This window comes from Pteropus alecto, unplaced genomic scaffold (assembly GCF_000325575.1).
Source record: "Pteropus alecto unplaced genomic scaffold, ASM32557v1 scaffold477, whole genome shotgun sequence".
Taxonomy (NCBI): Eukaryota; Metazoa; Chordata; class Mammalia; order Chiroptera; family Pteropodidae; genus Pteropus; species Pteropus alecto.
The window spans coordinates 615837-637028 of NW_006440643.1; the positions used below are offsets into that span (position 1 = coordinate 615837).

Consider the following 21192-nt stretch of genomic DNA (forward strand, 5'->3'; position numbering starts at 1 on the left):
GCGGTTCAGTTTAGAGAAAGAGGAGACGTGAGACCCTTTGAGTATTTTGTTATTCTCCCATTTAGGTAGTAGTATCCTTTTTTGAGTGTTTTGTGTCAGAAGTACTGTCACAGATCTCACACCCAGACTCACACATAGCAGTTTAGAAGGTAAGGAACTAGGGTTTTACTTAGAACCATAATTTGATTATATTTGTTTATCATTTACAGTTTAATCTCTAATCCTATTTTTACCTCTTAAAGGTTTTTATTCCCCCCCATTCTTTCAATAAATATTCTTTGGGCACTTACTGTGTATCGTGGTATCATGTACTATCCTAGGCTTATCATATGTCAGGGTATATAATAAACAAAAAAGTTACTTTTTATTTATGTTTAATGAAGTATGTGGGGAAGAGGACCAGCTGATTTAATGAAGTGTGTGGGGAAGAGGACCAGCTAATTTTCCCAGCTCTGATTTTCTATCATTCTTTTTATCTGCCTCAGTAAAGGTGCTACAATTAAAAGTTACATGTTGTAGTAAACCAGTGGAATTGCCCTGATACTTTCCAGTTTATATTAATTAAGAGATTCATTCTGAATTTCAGTCTTCCCTAGTACAGTAAAGTGTCTAGTATAATAGAAACAAGATTCTTTGTATATATTGGCTTTAAGAATAATTGACCTTGATAAAGCTTCTAAGTTTTTGCTTGGAGTACCTATTCTGGCATGTTTCCCCTTCATCTGTATTTACTTTTCCGCATCTATGCTCTTAGTTGTCTTTATGGTATATATGTGTTTTTTTCTGACTTTTTATTTTTTTATTTAGGTACTTTCATTTATGATTTTCTTCAGCTTCTGTCTTTGTTTAGTGGCATTTATGTTGTCAGAATTTAGATTCTAAATCAGTGATACATACCTAATACTGGAAATTGTTTGGCATTTAGGTGGTATTATTTGTTACGTAATCATCAGTACAGCATTCTCAACATGATTTTCTCCGTCCCTGTTTTGCTACGAGATCATTACTTAGCATATTTCAGCTTCACTTATTAATCAGTCTAAGATGGGTAGTTTAGGAAGGGATCTTAGATTTAATTAAACTCCCCGTTTTTCAGATGAAAAACTCTTGGAGGTAGGTGAACCCAGGACCTTCTGCATGTAAAAGCAGATGTGCTAACCATGACACTATGGAGCCAACCCCTCCCAGAGCCTTTTAAAGCTCAGAATCTGTGAGACATAGAGCGCCATTTTCAAAACAGTACATCACATGATATGGAACATTCATGTTAAAAGGAGACTGACTGAAATGGAAAAGGCAATAGATTAAATACAACAATATTTAATTGGTAAAAAGGGAACACTGGACATTCTGTGTAAATAAATTTTCAGAAAACCAGACTTTACGTTTAAGTTATAGTCTCTCATTTGATGGAGAACTTTTTATGTTATGTTCCTTTGTTGTGTGTATGTGTGTGAGTGTATAAGCACTTTGCACATATGTATATTTGTATTTCTGTATACAAAAGTTACACGTATTTAGTAAAAAGTTCAGAAATTTCAGGAGAAGAATAACAGGCAAAACGGTCATACAAACATTTTCTCTCTTATGATGCAATAGTATTTTTAAGTATTTTTTCACTTTTTTGGTTTATTTTTAAAAATGGGTGAAAATATTTTAAGTATAACTTACTGTCTTGCTCTTTTTCTTTTTTTTTTTTTTTGGGTAGCTTAAAAAGCATTTTATACTAGCATTTTTCAGGACTTAAAATACACCACCCTACAAATATATTATTATTTAGTTAGTCTTTCCCCCAGGGCCCTTTTGAGATGTCAGCAATTTTTGTTATGAATATACGGTAATGAACATTTTGTGTTGATACATGCTTGAATATTATGATGAATCAAAGTTTTCCCTAGTTGCTGTATATATTTCAGTTAATAGGTAGGATTTTCTCATGTCTTTTGCCTCTACTTACTGTTTTAGGAACTTAGGTATGTCAGGTTTCTTTATTCTGCCTGAAGAGAGGTTATTTTCATGGTCCTTCTTGCTGGATAAAATGCCTGTTCCCGCCCCTTCGTCCATACTGCTCAAAACTCCCATCATGAATTCAGTTTTAACACAGTTTTTGTAATAGTATTTCCTTTCTTAAAAACCACACCCACAACTAAGAAAAGCCCATGTTACCTTCATTACTTTGACTTTGTAGATTCTCCATACATACCCTAGTCTTAAAACTTTATAGCTTTGTTTTATTAGTTCTTTGGGTGAAATTTTTTTCCTTTGTTAGTGACAGTTAAATTCATCATAAGTGACTGAGGTTTACAAGATGTTCTCAGGAAACTAAAATGGTTTCAAGCTCTTTTCCATGAGTTTTTTTTAAAAAGCTGCCTTTCTAGTTATTTTTCTGAAAGATAGTTATTCCAGCAGAGATAGCTTCTCTCTTTGTTTAATGTCTGTACTGAGAAATGAGATGTATTTTAATTGAATGTAGGGTACTGTTTTGATTTGAATTGGTTGCCCAGACCTTAATGGAAATAAGATAGGCAGTGTCATGTAATCATATTTAATCAATATATCACTTACATTTATATGCATCAGTTAAGCCTAATGATGACCAAACGATCATGTAATTCAGTATCAGAGTTTACAGCAGTGGTTCTCAATTTGAGCTGATTTTGCCTTGTGGAACATTTCAGAAAAATCTGGAGACATTTTTCATTGTCACGTTTTGAGAAGGGGTGAGCATGCACTGGTTAGCATTCAGTGTATAGGGAAGAGAGATGCTCTGGTGTTAAACATCTTGGAAATAAGCAAAACCCCTCCACACACATGAAAACAAAGTTATCTGATCCAGAAAGTTTATAGTCCCAAGTTGAGATACCTCGCAGGATATTATTTTATTGTTTAAGGCCACTCTTATCTTGTTAGATTTGTACCCCATCACATGAGGCGTAATGGAGTTGTTGACTTTTTTCTACCTGGTGAGCTGAAGGGAGAGAGGGACTCTGTTACAGGAGAACCTTAAAATTATAGTAGCCACAAAATATATTCCTTGCCAGATATAAGAGGGTTTCGTATCTGAGCCACATAAATATCAGCTGTCTGAAGTTGAATTGCTCTTATTAAGACAATTGTTTTAGTAATCCTTAGTAAAGCCTGAGTGGGCGAATTATACTAGAGGTGTACTTTTCTCTTCCTACTCTTCCTCCCAAATACTGTTCAAAACAATTATCATGCTAATTACACTAAAATGAAGTTACTTTAACAAAACTCCCAGTCTCCTTCCATGATTATTTAACATTCTCTCATTTCATGGAAGAATATCCATAGTTGATGTGAATGTCTGTTAGAGTTCCTTTGTACTCTACTCTTGTGCTGGTTGTGAGGGGCATGTTCATTGCACCTGACCCATCACACTAAGTTTGATGCCATCTTTGATTATATTCAGTTGATAATAATTGGCATTTTTTTTGAACTCCTATAGCATTTTCTCATGAACTTAACATTTTCTGTTTCTGTTTGTCTCCTAGAATTAAGTTCATGTCTATTAGCTTAGTCTCTTGCTTATTAGTAGGTATTACTGAATAATTGAATTTTGTTTATCAACACATGTGCAGTGATTTACAAAGAATACAAAGATTACAGAATCAGAATTTTACATTCATATTTATTACATTACGTTATTACTAGGTGTCAGTTTGCTAATTCTTACAGAATATAGTGAAACGGTGCTATTATACATGGTATTTAAAGATTTTTGTGGGATGTCTCTTAAGTGAAATTCATTTGTGAGGTGAAGCTTTCTTTTTTTGTGTGATGAGCGTAATGACTGGTTGAGGGAGTTCAGTGGTTAATAAAATATGATGTCAGTTAAGAGACTTGGGTTACTATCTAGCTCTTGAATTAGTAAGCAAGTTATTTGACCTCATTACAATTGTAAAATGAGAGAATTGGACAAAGCAATTGCTCTTATCTTACTGTAATTCTTGAATTGTATTCATTTATTCATTCATTCATTCGTGGTCATCAACTGGGGGATGAATAGCTAAACATCTCTTTAAGACTCCAGGTCTGATGGGCAGACAAGAACTTAATGTTTAATTATGTTTTGTATAAAATAGAGATGTGAAAAATAGAGTAAATACTTAAAAGAGGTGAAGATAATCATTCCAATTTGAGTTTGTATACTGTTTGCTGATCTTTAAAGTTGTAGGATTTGGGTGGCTTCGTGAATTAGGTCAGGGACTTCCAGGGTAGGGAACATTTGAAATTGAGGAATGGAAGTCTGTGCTATATTTAAAGACTACTAATAGAATGTAGAAGGAGCACTGAATAATTGAGAGGAAAGAATTATAGGCTGAGACCAAAAAGCTAATTTGAGTGAGATTGGATTATAAAGGATTTCAAATGCCATTTACGCTGATTTTTAAACAATGAAATGAGACTTTCTGCCTTCATGGAAAGAAATCTGTTTTGTTGTTGTTAGTGTTTTTTGTTTCTGTTTTTATTTTTGTTTTTGATTTGTAGAGACATTAGGAGATAAATTCTGTGGCTATTTAAAAGATAAGTTAGAGGTGAATCTGGTAGCCAAAGAATTGAAACTTTCTTTTTTAGCAGTTTGGGTAAAATGTTTAGAGAAATGTTTTGAGGTATGAAATTAAGCATTGACATCCATGAGTTGGCTATGGCATAACACAGGGGCTGTTAATGAGACTACCTTTTCTATCATTGAGTGGAATAGTAAGCTAAGAGATTGGACATGACAAAATATGACAAAACTTGGCAACTTAAAAGTACTAACATTATCTATTAGTTTCTAATGTTGGGAATCTAGGAGTGTCTTAGCTGATGGTTCTGAAGAATGTTAATGCTGCTAAAAAATATTAGCAGCCTAATAGAGGAAATGATAAGAGTGATCTTTGTATTTTCTCAAAAGGAGAATAAGGATCTGCAGTGATTAAAGTTTGATATAAATGGTTTCAGATAAAATTTTATATTCTTTGTTTTTTATTACAATAAGATAATTAGTGAAAGGAGATTGTTACCTATGCTGTATTTAAGAGACTAACAGTTCTCAAACTTTTTGATTTCAGGTCCTCTTTACACTATAAAAAGTTTTGAGAATCTCATGAAGTTTAGTTTGTGTGTTTTCTTTTGGTATTTACCATATTGTAAATTAAAAGTTATAGATTTAAAGTTATTTACTATTTCATATGAAAAAAGTACTAAACCAGTTATGTTAACAAGTATTTTTATGAAATAACTATTTTCCAAGTGAAAAATTATTTTACATTTTTAATAAACTTTTTTAAAGACCAGTTTTAGGGTTGCAGAAGTATTACACAGAAAATAGAGGTTTTGTATCTGCCCTTACCATTTCCTCTATTCATATCTTGCATCGTTATAATACAGTTGATTAACCCATTTGATATTTAGTTTAACTGAAGTTCATAGTTTAAGTTAGGGCTCAGTGTTTAGTACAGTTATACGGTTGATGACAAATGCATAATTTCATATATTCATCAGTATAGTATACAGGATAGTTTCAAGTCTCTAAAATATCGTATGTTCCACCGGTCATCTCTTCCGCGTTCCTGGAACACTTAATAACCATAGATCTTTTTACTGTCTCTATAAGTGTATTGCCTTTTCTATAAAGTCATTTAGTCATAGTCATGTAATATGTAGCCTTTACAGACTGGATTTTTTTACGTAGCAGTATGAATTTAAGATTTCTTCATGTCTTTTTTGTTGCTTGATTGTTCATTTCTTTTTATTGCTGAATATTATTCCATTGTATGAAATTACCAGAGTTTTTTTTAACCTCTTTGAACATCTTGGTTGCTTCCAATTTTGGGCAAATATTGATAAAGTTGCTAACATTTGTGTACAGGTTTTTATGTGGACCTAAGTTTTTATTTGGGTAGATGTGTAGAAATGTGATTAATGGATTGTATGGTTAATCTACTTTTAGCTTTGTAAGAAACTGCCAAAGTGGTGGACTGATGTTTTACATTTGTACTAGCAATGTGTGAAAGTTTGTCAATAAGGGAAATAAGGCTATCAGTCTGGTATTCTGGGGCCTAGAAATCACCGTGTTTCTACATCTGGAGAAAAGACCTATGCGTGAAAGTGATTGGAGGTAGTTTTTGATTGAATATTTGAAATTAAGCCTCTGGATTTAGGGTGAAGAATATCTTAACATCAGTTTATGAAAACAGTTGCAAAGCATGTGTGGAGATTGGTAGTCCTTAATTTTTTGGTTTGTTTACTCAAATTTACTTAAATAATTTACTAGTGGTTGCTAGATTGGTAGAGCACTTAACATATTTTTGAGATTTCTTAGGTTTCACTGATGAGCAAAACCGTAAGGTCACTATCATTGTGGAGTTCATGTTTTACCATGTTGAGAGAGAATTACATAAATGCCAAAAAGGAAAGTGCAAGGGGCTCTGAGTGCCAATTCTAGGGGGACTTGATGAGGTTTAGTCAAGGAGATCTTTTCAAAAAGGCCACATCTGAGTTGAGAGTTAAAAGAATGGGTATGAATTAACCAGACAAACTGCTTGTGCAAAGACCCTGGAAATAGATGGGGGTTGGGGAGAGGGGAACAAACTTTAAAGGAATGTGAAGAAGGCAAAAAAATACTGCTTGACAGCCAGAATGAGATTTATTCTCCTGAAAATATGATTCTCACATTTTATTTTCTTATGGGGGGGCAGAACCTTGGAAGTTCAGTTATTAGGCAGATAATTGTTTGTTATTAGCAGCCAGTTTTATAACTGTCTTGAGAAACCATTATTTGTGTATTATTCTGTGTAAACTATACTTCTTAAAAATTTGCATTTAGCTATGTGGCAGTATCCAAAAACATATTTTTGCACATTGATGTTAACAGCAGCATTAGTCAAAGTGGCCAGGACATGGAAGCAATCAAAGTGTCCTATGATAGATGATTTGCTAAAGAAGGTGTGGTACATACATACAATGGGATATTACTCAGCCATAAGAAGAGATTAAACACTGTCATTTGCAATAACATGGATGGAACCTGAAATAATTATACTAAGTGAAATAAAAAAGACAGAAAAGGTTGAAAATCACATGATATCACATATGTGGAATATAAACCTAAAAGAACAAATGAACAGGACAAACAAAAAGAGACTCATGGACATGGACAATGGACTAGTGGTTACTGAAGGGAGATGGGAGGGGGAAAATAAAAAAATAAAATGTTAAAAAAATTATGTATATATAGTATGAAAAAAATAATAAACTGGCACTTAAAGGAAAAGAAAAAATTAGAACCCTTGTTTACTGTTGGTGGGTATGTAAAATGGTGTAGCTATTATGATTTCTTTTGCTGAGCAAAAGATTTTTAGTTTGATGTAGTCCCATTCATATATTTTTGCTTTTAGGTTAAATTCATAAAATCTTCATATAACACAAAATCTGTGTATAACCTGTGAAGAGTTAGGGTCTTAATCCTGGACCAGAAGTCATCTCTGTTGTCTTCCAAAAAAATATACCTATGTAGAAAGCTTTGTAGTTGTAGACGAATTGGTTTGTTTTCAAAGCCATCCCTGTAATTCCCACAAGACCATCTTGATGAAAGCAATTTTGAACTCACACCAAATGATGAAAAAAAGGAACAACATAGATATTCAAGAAGTTTTTGGAGAACAGATATTAATGGCTTTCAGTAGGGAAAATTTAAGCATACTTAATAGGCTAACTAAAATTTCTAGAAAGAAATTGAGAAAATGAAGAACAAGGTTTTTTTCAGAGATAGGGCGTGTATGGTATCATCAGGAACTGAGAAAAGGACAAAAGGAAAAAAACAATAAATTCGAAGTAGTAAAGAATGAAATTTTGAAATTGGCAATTGATTTTTTTGAGTTGTATGAAAAGGTTTGATATTTTTTGTTAGAAACAGAAAGATAGGGAGTTTCTCTAAGTTTTAAAAATTTACTTCTTGTATTGCTCTCTAAGTGAGGTTTATATACACAAACAAAAAATGCAAGACTGTTTGATCTTAGGATGACTACATGGACAGGCTGTATGTATATGCTTGTATACTTAAGGTTTGTTTTAATCTACTTTTTAATCCCACCATTATGGAATTATCTCTTAACTTTGTTTTTCATTTTATTTATGAAAGAATTCTACATCTTTCAAGTATTTGTATTTTCACAGTGTGTATATGGCAGCAACAAACAGGCATTCTTTTATAAGTCAGAAATGACACTAAGAACTTCGCATTTTTCCTGGAATATTATATGTAACATTAAGACTGTACTTTTTATGTTTCCTTATAATTACTGGTATAATAATATGAATTTGTTGAGTAACAGTATTGATAAAAATTTACTTTTATACTGTCTCATTTTTATAGCCATCTATTATTGATAGTTAAGGACTCTGATGATGTTACCATACACATTAAAATTAGTATGATTTTAATATTAAACAAATTATACCTTTTTCCTTCTACTTTTAGGTTATGAAATGGTCTGTGCAAGATGGTCTGTCCTTGAATTGGAGATTTTTAAGGCTGACATATGCTGGTATTTCATCTCCTTTAAGTGGACTATAATTTCTTCTCTTACAACAGCTGCATAAACAGACAAAATAGCAAAGATCTGTTCTCTGTTGAGTATGACAGCCACAACTCGTGGCTCTCCAGTAGGAGGGAATGACAGCCAGGGCCAGACTCCTGATGGACAGTCTCAACCCCCATTCCAACAGAATCAGGTAGGATATTAAGGTTTTGTTGTTTGGGGTGCTTAAGAATACTGAATAATGTCCTGAATAATTTGTAAGGTAATCATAAAAGCTGTTGTCATTTTATGTCTCACTTAAAAGTTACTGAAGCTTAATATTAGCAACAGGAAACCTGTACATACTTGAGAATATACCTCTTGTTTTTGTGTGGAAGGCCCTATGTGAATTTGAGGGGGCCATAGCATTAAAGCAGTTATTTAACCTTTAGTTGTAAGTATGGATTAAGTCAGTGGTTTATATTCAAGTCTTTTTTGTACCCCACTAAATGTATGACTGGCTAAGTAATAGAATATCTAGGCCTCAGTTTCTGGATCTTTAAAGTGAGGGTAAGTGAAAAAAAAAGTTATTTTTTAAATCTTTTATTAGTTCATTCCCCTTCATTTCTTTGGATTTGGTTTGCTGTTTATTTTTTAGGTTTTTGATACGATTTGGATAATTGATTTTTCAACTTTTTCTTTCAGTTTTTATATTTTCTAAAACATTCATTTTGGAATAATGTAAGTTCTGCCAAACTACTTTCCATGACTTTTGATGTGTTTCTGTCTGCTGTGAGTCAATTAACGTTTTAGTTTGTGCATCGATTCTAATTTTCAAGCAGTTGAAGGTTTTCTTGTTAACTTACTGTTACTAGTTTTTAGCTTATTTCCTCTGGATAAAACATACATTTTCAGTGTGTCTTTGCTTGGGAATTTATTGAGGCATGGTGTTTGCCTAGCATATTTTCAATTTCCATTCCATGAGTATTTGAAAAAATTATATGCTATAATGTGTAGCAGTCATACATTTCAGTTATTTTTAGTTTACTTATTATACTTTTCGGATGTTCTATATAGGCTTGTTTTGTTTTATTTTCTTTTAAATATGGTTTTATTACTAATTCATCTCTACTTGGGATTGCGGACTTGACCATTTCACTGTTCTATCGATTTTAGCTAGATTTAGTTTGAACCTATAAGATGCATACAAACAGAAAATAATATTTGATTTGGTTTGGTTTGGTTTTACTGATTGATCCGTTAACCTTTATGTAGAGATCTCTTTAATGTCCAGCAATTCTTCCTACCTTAAAATTTGCCCTCACATATTTGTATAACTGTACCACATTTTGGGGGAAGGAGGAGGGTGGTTGTTTATTAGGGAAGTTTTTTCTTATCCTGTATTTTTAAAACACTTACTACTTTTAATGTTGTCTTTTAATAATTACCCTGAACTTTGCCATTTTAAATTATTCTCATACTTTTTCTACTTTTAATAGGCTTTTAAGATTTCACAGCAGAATTGTTCAGAAAGTACAGTGTTCCCATCTCTCTCCTGCCCCTACACACTTAGCCTCCCCTACCAACTGGTATGTTTGTGAAAAATCAAATACATTGGCATATTATTATCAAACTCCATAGTTTACATTAATTCACTTAGTCTTTTATATATTCTATAGGTTTTCACAGCATCTAATGGCATAGATACACTATTAAAGCATTATAGAATAGTTTTAGTGCCTTGATATCTGCTCTACCCATTCCTTCCTCTCTCTCCATGTCCCTGGCAGCTATTGGTCTGTTACCTGCCTTTATAGTTTTGTTTTGTCCAGAATGTCATGTAGTTATATATTGTCTTCTTTCACTTGGTAATATACGTTAAAGCCTTTCTATATTTCTGCGTGGCCTGATAGCTTTTTTTTTTCTTTTTTTTTTTTAATTTCGGAATAAGATTTTATGCTTTGGATGTACCATACCTTGTTTCTTTGTTTGCCTCCTGAAGGATACCTTGGATGCTTCCAAATTTTGGTAATTATAGATACAGTTGCTATAAACACCCACTCAGGTTTTTGTGTGGACGTAAGTTTTCGGTTCATTTGGATAAACACGAAGGCTTGTGATTGTTGGATCATAAGGTAAAGAGTATGTTTAGTTTTGTAAGAAATTGCCAAACTATCTTCCAAAGTGGCCGTACTTTTTTAGATCCCCACTAGCAATGTGTCAGTGTTCCTGTTGTGCCATATCTTTGTCAGCATTTGGTTTGTCAGGGATTTGGATTTAGACGATTCTAACAGGTGTGTAGTGATATCTCATTGATTTGTTTTAATTTGCAGTTCCCTAATGGCATATAATGTTACTTATTTTTTTATACACTTATTTGCCATCTTTATATCCTCATTCGTGAGGTGTCAGTACAGCTGTTTTGCCCATTTTTCAGTCAGTTTTTCTTTTTGTTGAGTTCTAAGAGTTCTTTCCATATTTTAGATAACAGTCCTTAACTTTGCAAATGTTTTCTCCTGTCGTTTATGAAGCAGAAATTGCTAATTTCAGCTTATGAATTCTTTTTTTTAATGGATCATGCCTTTGACGGTATATTTAAAATAATCATCAGATCCAGGGTCATCTAGATTTTCTCCTGTGTTGTCTTCTGGGAGGTTTCTAGTTTTGTGTTTTACATCTAGGTTTCTATCCATTTTGAGTTAATTTTTGTGAAGGGTGTGTGGTATAGTTTCTATATGCATTTTTTGCATGTAAATTTCCAGTTTTTATAGCACCATTTGTTGAAAGACTATTTTTCCCCCATTGTATTGTCTTTGCTGCTTTGTCAAAGATAACTATCAGTATGGGTTTGTTTGAGTATCTTCCTCTAGCCCTTGAATTTTAACCTAGATTTCTGTTTATATTTAAATTTCTAAACAAACTTTTAAGCATCTGCAACATAAAGTTGAATTTTGCTTTTTGATTCACTCAGCCTTAATTGGTATATTTTAAACCATTGATGTTTAAAATGATTATTGGTATAGTTGGATTAATATCTTTCCTGTTCTTACTGCCCTTTTCCTTAGTACCTGTTTTTGTCTTCCACTTTGTTTCTGCTTTTTGTAGTTTAATTTGAGAATTTTATATGATTCCCCTTTCTCTCCTTATGCTTTTTATTTTTCTTTTTATACTTTTATAGTGGTTGCCTTAGAGTTTGCAATATATACATTTACAAGTAATTGGTACATCCATTTTCAAATCACACTTTAGAGCTCCATGGGTAAAGTTCTTTATAATAACAAATTATCCGTATCTCCTCCCGCTGGTCTTTATATTATTGCTTTAATCATAGAATATATTGTTCTTTATTTTGACCAAACTATTTTGCTAGTTCAGTTTAGAATAAGAAATATAAAAGTATTTTACCTTCACTTCCTCCTCTAATGCTTTTCTTTCTTTATATAGATCTGAGTTTCAGACCTACATCACTTTCCTTCTCTCTGAAGACTTAACATTTTTTGAAAGGTAGATCTACTTGCAGTTAATTCCCTAAATTTTTGTCTGAGACATTTCTCTTTCACTGTGAAGAGTAATTTTGAAGGATGGAGAACTGAGAATTCTTTATTTGTGGTTTTCTCTCTTTAAACATCACCCCCATTTTCCCTCCCTCCCCTCTCCCCACTCCCTTCTTTCCAAAAGTACTCTACAGCCATGCTACCCTAAACACACCCGATCCCATCTGATCTTGGAAGCTCAGCAGAGTTGGGCCTGGTTAGTACTTGGATGGGAGACCACCTAGGAAGACCAGGTGCTGTAGGTGTAAAAAAAAAAAACAGTCCGAAGTAACTCTTATCCTTGCTCCTCTGTAGATGAGGTATCTTTCTTGTGGCTTCTTTCAAGATTTTTCCATTACCATTTATTTTCTGGCATTTATCCTGCTCAGTGTTCTCTCTCTGAGCTTCCTGGTTTCTGTGCTTTGATGTCTGACATTAATTTAGGGGAAATTCTCACTCATCGTTTTAAATATTTCTTGTTTCTTCCTTTTTTTCTTTGCATTGTGGTATTCTCATGCATGTTACACCTTTTGCAGTTGTCTAACAGTTGCGGACCCCTGGATTTTGGCGGGAGTTGATGTGTTTTGTTTTTGTTTTTAATCTTGTTTCTCTTTGCTTTTCAGTGTTGGAAGTTTCGCTTGATATGTTTCTTTCTTCAGCTGTGTTAAGCCTACTAATAGCCCATCAAAGACATTTTTCCTTACTGTTAAAGTGTTTTTCATCTCTGGCATTTTTTTCCTTAGAATTACCCATTTGTTTATTGTCTGTACTTTTTTTTTAAGAATCCTTAGCATATTTATTGTAGTTATTTTAAATTCTTAGTTTGATAATTCCAACATATTTCCATAACTGAATTTGATCCTCGCTCTGTCCCTTTAAACTGTGTTCATTATCTTTTGGTATGCCTTGTAATTTTTTGTTGATACTTGTTTTTTATGTACTGGGTAAAGAAACTGCTGTAAGTATACTTTTAGTATTGTGTTGATGAAGAGAGACAGGATGACTAGAAATAGCAGGACTTGGGTATTTCTATTGCCCCCACATGAAAGGCTGTCGCAGGCTAGAATTTGGTATTTCCTTTCTCTTAGTTTGATTGGGCTCTGATAAAAACCTAGTAAAACGGCTCTGTTAATACAGCTTCAGAATAGTCTCAATTAAGAACAGAATGCTCTGGAGTATTTCAGAATTGCTGCTTGCATTACCTCCCCATGGAAACAAAGTGGATTTTTCTTTGATCTTCACTGTGAGAACTTAATAGGATTTATGGAAATAGTTCTGTGAGTTCCTTAAGGATAGATCACCTAGAGTTTTTAACTTTTAGACTTTCCATACCCAGCTTCCAGCAATTAATCTATAATATTTTCTTTTCTCAATACTGTTTCCACTCTGGTAGTTTTTGATTCTGTGTTCTCCTGTCTTCTGATTTTGTGGGCAGTAATTTGCCCTGTGGCAGATCAAATCTGAGAAGAGTTGATTTTCAGCTAATTCAGCCTTTTACTTGTTAGGAAGGAATGATAACTTCCAAACTCCTTACATGCTGCACTGAAAACCAAAAGTCTCTTTTATTATTTTACTTTTTTCTTTTTTGTATTCTTATATTTAAGAATATTTTATGTAGTCAATGACCATGTTTTGTGTTTTTGTCTTTTACTGGTATTTTTAATCCTTTTTTAAATTCAAATACTGATATATTTTGGATTTTGTGTATCCTCTTGCTTTTTGTTTTATCTTTCGCCCTCAAAATATTCAGTTTCTTTTTTTCTTTTTCTCATTATACTGTTTAGTTACACATTTTAAAATGCTTATACTTAATGCTTCAAGATATTTTTTGTTGTTGTAATGTAAACAACAAAATATCCATTATTTTAATGCCACACATTAAAAATTTGGGAATGGCTTAGTTGAATGGTTCTCACTCAGTATCTCTTTTGTAATTGTGGTTGCCATATTAGCTGTAGTTATGATGACTTGATTGAGGTTGGGGAATTCACTTCTGCAATGGCTCAGAGACATGGCTTATGGCTGAAGGATTCAGTTCCTCACCACATGAGCCTCTTCATAGGGTTGTGTAAGTGTCTTCAAGATATGGCACTGAACTTTTCTCAGAAAGATTGCTGTAAGGAAAAAGAAGAAATGACTTTTATGGCATATCCTCAGAGGTTACACTGTCATTTTCCTACTTTTTGCATAAAAACTTATAATTAAGATGGTTGAATACAACTGTTTTATTTACTGTAAACATTATAAAAACTATTCTCTAATTTTAACCAGGTTAATTCATTTAGTATTATGTAGCCATTAATTAATTTTAAAATATTCTTAATCATGCAGAAAAAAGCTCAGGATGATGAAAGAAAAGATAAGCAGAATGATCCCAATTTTATTAAATGTAGATATACATGGACATTTAAAAACATGTAATATTTTCATTTAATCTTTGTTAGTATATCTGAATTGCTACATGTACATGTATAATAAAAATTTAAGTCTTTCATATTAATTTTTAAGACCTCATCACCTGATTCCTCCAATGAGAATTCCCCAGCAACTCCTCCAGATGAACAAGGTCAAGGTGATGCCCCACCACTGCATGAAATTGAAGAACCTGTATTTCCGCATACTGACTTGGCAAAGTTGGATGACATGATCAATAGGTGAATTTGTTTAGATTTTTTTTCATGGAGGCGATAAACTGAAAAAACAAACAACTTTGTCAGTATTACATCTGGTAGTAAATGAGAAATATAGTGGACAATAGTTTTAACGGTTTCTTAATAGCCTTAACATTTTAGTCATTGCCAAATTCTTTATAACTCATTGTTCTTAAGGTAGACATTTGTATAGATTTTTTTAAAGTTGAAAGGTAATGGTGCTATGAATAAAGACTTCAACTTAACGATGCTATATGATCCTAGCTGGTATGTTTCTAGCCTGGAAGTATGGGTACCGATTTCCTTTTGAGCATTTGTAAAGTTTATTTCTCCCTGGTATATCGATTACTAGAGGTGTTAGGTGACTTTTTTTTTTTTTTCTCTAAGATGTCTATATTGTTGTAATAGAAACAGTGCAAGAGATTGTATTGCTTATCTAATTTTTACGGTAGTTGATTTTTATTACAGTGCACTTCTAATTAGAACTGGAGATCTAAATCATTATAAATCCTTAGTGGCAGAGGAAATTTAAAAAGCTGCTTTTTGTGGAACTAAAAATAAAAAAGTGTCCGTTTACATCTAACAGATTATTTGTATAGGTATCTTTTATCAAAATAGGAGAATTTGGAAAGCTGTCTCTTTGAAAAGGGTTAAGGGGCAGATGATAGAAAGTTCTTTCTAGGAAGTAGTGGGTCAGTAGAGAATATTCCTACATGATTGAGCTTTTAAGATATTGGGGGAAATACTAGCTGGATATGGTAGCCTCTGTATCAGTTTTTGATATAACAGTACACTTACAGTGGTATAAAGAGTTGGAGACTCTTGTAATCTTCAGGAAAAAAATGACAAATGTCCCGTTGATGCGAATTGAATTGGAAATCAGATATTTGTTTCTTCTGCCTTTGTGAAGATCAAAAGGAAAAGATTGTCAACTTCTTTTGTTCAGTTTAATGGTGAATTTATAACGTAGTCAAGGTTTTTTTCATTTTCATTGTTAAAGTAATCATAGCAGGTAATTTATAACATTTGATTTGTACTCAGTGTATCGTCTTTTTATTTCATAATTATTTTTAGACCTCGTTGGGTAGTTCCAGTTTTGCCAAAAGGGGAATTAGAAGTGCTTTTAGAAGCTGCTATTGATCTTAGTAAAAAAGGTGAGTTTATATGTTATTCCGTTTACGATAATGTATGCCACTATGTATACTTCCCCATTGTTCTTGTTGGCTTTGCTCTTTTTCTCCATTATGAAATTGTTAAATCTTCTTAGCATACACTGTATCACTAAATTTTCTGGTAGGGCTTATGTATACCTAGAGTAAAAGTTCATAGAAACGTTAGAGAAATCTTTAAAGACATCTGAATTCTTTAAAATTTTATGCAGAATTTTATATGATATTCATATTTCTAAGGCCTGGATCTGTTGTTTTATAATATTTTAAAGGTGTTATTCAAAAGATAATTTCGAGAGTCAAATTTAAAATAATCTGTTATTAAAATAGTATACATTAAAGCATACTTCACAATACTGTGTGGCAATATGATGTCAGATATATGTTTACTTTTTTGCATTTAAGTCATTTATAATTGAGCAATACATTAATTTTTAAATAACTTCAGTAAAAATTATTCATACTTGCCATTTGAACAATTTACTGAAAAGCCAGTGAATCAAAGGATATGCTAACAGAAGCTCTATTTTTTTTTTTTTTTTTAATGAAAATTGCCATTTCACTAATAATGTTTTCATGACAAACTGTCAGGATTGCATGTTTGACATTTTAAGACACAGGTTTTCTCTGGAAAAGAGAAATGTCTTGAAAAATTATGTCATTTTTCTCTTTTTTAAAAGATCCATAAAAGAAAATCTGGTGTTTTCATTGTTGGCCAGAAGTAAAAGTTTTATATTGGAATTGATTGTTTTCAATGAATTTGTTCTAACATTAACAGAATTCTTCATAAATGACTAATTTATGTAATAACATTCTCTATCTTGTCAAGGCCTTAAAAGCTAAACTAAAGTGTAAATAGCATTTTATTTTCAGGATCATTCAATAAGAATTTGAAATGCAGTATTTCAAGATTTATTTAAGTGTTCATGTCATTAGGTAGTGTTTTCACATCTTTCGTGTTTTGTGAATTCTGCCTGTTGCTAAGTCTGTCTGACTGGCAAGGATAATTTCATTTAAATAACAGTTATCCTACTGTCACTTAAAGAATATTTTGTTGTATTTTATTTTTAATCTTACTAACAATCTAATGATTATGAAAGTATTTTACCAATAACAAATATTTTTTAATAATCAGAATTCTTTTTGTTTGTGCATTTATTCATTAATTGAAGAAATTATGTACTAGGCATGTTCTAGTCCTCCTGGTAGAAGATGAACAAAAATTGAAAATGCTACTTTATTTAATAGCATTGCCATCCAGTGGATGTATATCATTTGCAGGGGCTTTTCTCATTCATTTGGCGGTGGGGGTGGTTGGGCGGGAAAAGGGCATGGTTACCCTGAGGCAGTTTTAAATTTTTTTAAGGAAGGTTCTGGGTTTAAATGATATACTACTAAGTATATAATCAAAAACCAGATTTACTGTTTACTGCATTGTGCAAATTTAACACATCTTGAGTTTTTATGAATAGTTAATGTTTTCTTTTTGGATGAAGGCACAGGAGACAATTGATTTTGTTAGATCATATGGAATTTAAAAGAAGTAAAATGCTTAGATGCCAATAAGTGAAAGGAGTAATTTATTAGGAAGAAAAGAGCATTCTGTCTTTTAAATTTGGCAAGAAATGGATGATTTACAACCAAATGAAATTTTAAAAGTTACTTTTTTGAAGTTTTAAACTTTTCAGTAAATAAAATACTGTGAAATGGTTTGATTTCCTGTATACTCAGTAATCTGTCTTTTAAAGTCCAATATCATTTCAAAGCATATTATTATTGGTTTGATGCAGTTTATACAATAGTATTTCCAAAAATCATTAACTATAGCATTTCTTTTTACTGAATTCCTCATGTTTGCAGTGTAAATAAGTTACTTTTTAACCTTATAATGTCATATCTTGTTTCAAAAAGTTTCAATATTATTTGAGTCAGAAACTATAATAGTTTATAACAATTTGTTGTCTTTAATGATATAATTTAATTGACCAGAGAAATATTTTCTTTAATCTTTTCATTTTTTCTTAGGTCTTGATGTTAAAAGTGAAGCATGTCAGCGTTTTTATCGAGATGGGTTAACAATATCCTTCACTAAAATTCTTATGGATGAGGCAGTGAGTGGCTGGAAGTTTGAAATTCATGTGAGTCTTGTAATTTATTTTGAAGACTCAAATTGACATGGTTATCTCTGTGGGTTTTTCTCTGCCCAGCATTATGTGAATAACACATCAAGTCTGCTGATAGTAGTTGACACTATTGAAGGTTTTTTAGAATAGTTTTTTAGAATAGTGTTTTGAGTTATAAAACATTGGTTTAATCTTTCACTTGCAATCCCAAGTGCCTGTGACCTTATACAAGATGTGTTGTTTATTATGAGTCCACTATACTACATGCCATTAAGAAAGAAAAATATCCAAGATAGGGAATATAATAGAGGACTCCCACTGTAGCTGGGACACCAAAAGGTGTAATTTCAGTGCAAATGTAGATGATAAATAAACTCACACTGTAGGAATAACATGCAAGGAAACGCGAAAGCTCTAACCTTGTCAGCTGTTAGAGAAGAAACATTTTTTGAATTAGGAATCAGCACTCCCACAGTTTGTGATATGAATTAAAACTGCAGTTTTGATAACAAAAATGTCAAACAAGTTAAAGTGTTCTCAGATTGGTAGTGTCTTCAAGTGTCTGGCAGCACGAAATAGCTACTACTGTCAGGAAATACCTTCAGTCTAGGACAAAAACAATGTAAACAACCGTTGTTTCTAAGATGCCTTCATATTCCAGAAATTCTGAAAGTAAAAAACAGTTGTGTCTTATGAGAATCTTTGAATATTCCAAACTTCTGGTCCTTATTTATAAAATGGAATTAACCAAAAGGTATGACACAAACATATACTTATTGTGAACTTCAGCCTAGAAAATATCAGTTGGACATTTCCCGCAAATGACTGTGGTATATATATATGTATAAGTCCTAATATTTTCTGATGGAAATGGCATTTAGCTGTAGAAGTACACAACTTTGGAAACAACCTATGACTTTTAGATTAGGCTTATATTACATTTCCCATCCTCGGTAATTGGCATGATTTCAGATGTTTAGATTTTTGGAATTATTACCTTTAAATTACAAATTTAAAAGAAAGAAAATAGTGATTCACTTGTATCTGGACATAGAGCAGAAATAGACAACCTAGGGTACTTCATTTGTAACCCTTAAAAACTTTTGAAGTTAAGTACAGTGAAATACTAATTTATTTTTAATGATATGTCAGTTTGATCACAGTATTTATGAAATTAAGCAGAATTCAGATGACGAGTATAGAAAAATGAAAAGACTTTATTATCAAGAATAGGATGTTTGTATTAGAAATTATTTTTTCTCTTTCTAATCAACTTTCTGTCCTCATCTCTCTCTCCTATTCCTCTTATAATAGAGGTGTATTATTAACAATACTCATCGCCTAGTGGAGCTTTGTGTGGCCAAGTTGTCCCAAGACTGGTTTCCACTTCTAGAACTTCTTGCAATGGCCTTAAATCCTCATTGCAAATTCCATATATACAATGGGACACGCCCATGTGAATCAGTTTCAACAAGTGCTCAGTTGCCTGAAGATGAACTATTTGCTCGTTCTTTGGATCCTCGATCACCAAAAGTATGTTAGTTTGTTATTTTCAAGTTAAATACTAAAATTATTGTGTTTTTCACAAATCTTAAGTGACATGAATCTCCCTTTAACATAATGATCTGTATATAACTTTGCTTTATGGGTTTCTATTTAAAGACATAGTATTTACTATGTATTATAGATGCAGTAACATTGAACTCATAGCCAACAGCACTATAATTCATACCTAAACACAGCTAATTGTATATTGATTAGTTGATGAGCATAATCATTGGAAACTAACCGTATATTGTTTCTTGTAGTAGTGATTCATTGTTTTGCTACATCAGTTTAGAGAATATAATTACTATAAATAATGAGCATCAACTGTAGTTTGCACATCTCTGTATATTTAGCAGCAGAAAATTATACATCTACATAGCTAAGAAAAACAGCTAAAAGCACTTAACTAGCAGATCAAGTTATGTAGAAGGCTCTTTTCCTTACGTTCATTCTAATGTCTCAGTGGCTTCAACATCACTTTAATGGCTTTTGTATGTCTCAGAGCCTGTTTGCTTATATTCATTTGAATTAATCTATAAACACATAGAAAAAACTTACCAGCAATAGAAACAAAGGCAGAACAAAGCTTTAATACACACACAAGAACACACAATAACAAAAACTATAGAATTCTTATAATGTGAAATGTCTGCATTTAGAGCCAGTTTTCCTGTTTTACCAATTTAGATGCCTCATTTCTTTTCTTGCTTAATTTTCATGGCTAGGACTTAGATACTGTGTTGACTAGATTTGTTGAAAGCATGCATCCTTGTCTTGAACCTGATCTTGGAGGAAAAGCTTTCAGTATTTCACCAGTGAATTCTGATGTTTGCTGTGGATTTTTTATATGTGACCTTTTGTTGAGGTAGTTCCTTTCTCAGCTTGTTGAGTGTTTTTGTCATGACATGGTGTTGAAATATGTCTAATCCTTTTTCTGCATCAATTGAGACTGTATTTTTTTGTTTTTTGTGTGTTTAATATATTTAATTTTCTGATAATTCCGGTTGCTAGTATATTGTTCAAAATTTTTTTGCATTAGTATTCCATCAATGGCAGTAGTTTTCTTTTACAGTGTTTGTCTGACTTTGGTACCAGAGTTATGGTGGCTATAGAGTTTTAATTTAGATATGTTCCCTCCTCTTTAAGTTTTTTGGAAAAGTTTGAGGAGTTTGATATTCTTTGAATGTTTGGTAGAATTCTCCAGTGAAGCCATCTGGTCTTTGATTTTTCTTTGTTTGGGGGTTTTTGATTATCGATTCAATCTTTTTAGTAATTATAGACCTATTCACATTTTCTGTTTCTTCCTAAGTCAGTTGTGTAGTATAAGTCAGATGTTCTGAAATTTGTACATACCATCTAGGTTATATGATTTATTGAAAAACATGTATTCATAGTACTTTTAAATAATCTTTATTCTTGTTAAGTCTTATAGTTATGTTCTCTTTCATTTCTGATTTTAGTTGAGTCTTTTTTCTTTGTCCATTGTCCCTTTTTCAAGAAACAGGCCTTGGGTTTGTTGATTTTTTGCGCCCCTCCCGACACTCTGTTCTTTTTCTGTTCTCTATTTTATCTCTGATCTAATATCTTTCTTCCTTCTGCTAGTTTTGAATTTAGTTTGATATTCTTTTTCTGCTTCCTTAAGG

At 32.3% G+C, this 21192-nt stretch overlaps 1 protein-coding gene and 1 pseudogene across 1 annotated transcript in view; both read left to right on the plus strand.

The window, feature by feature from the left end:
• LOC102890256 (probable ubiquitin carboxyl-terminal hydrolase FAF-X) overlaps positions 1 to 21192 on the plus strand; it is a 113385-nt gene that overhangs the window by 14023 nt on the left and 78170 nt on the right. The window contains exons 2-6 of the mRNA XM_006917732.3: positions 8486 to 8739; positions 14567 to 14712; positions 15784 to 15863; positions 17904 to 18016; positions 19316 to 19534. Coding sequence (XP_006917794.2) covers positions 8644 to 8739; positions 14567 to 14712; positions 15784 to 15863; positions 17904 to 18016; positions 19316 to 19534 — 654 coding nt within the window. The 5' untranslated portion in view covers positions 8486 to 8643. The remainder of the gene's footprint in view (positions 1 to 8485; positions 8740 to 14566; positions 14713 to 15783; positions 15864 to 17903; positions 18017 to 19315; positions 19535 to 21192) is intronic.
• On the plus strand, positions 12206 to 12324 carry LOC112484574 (annotated as a pseudogene).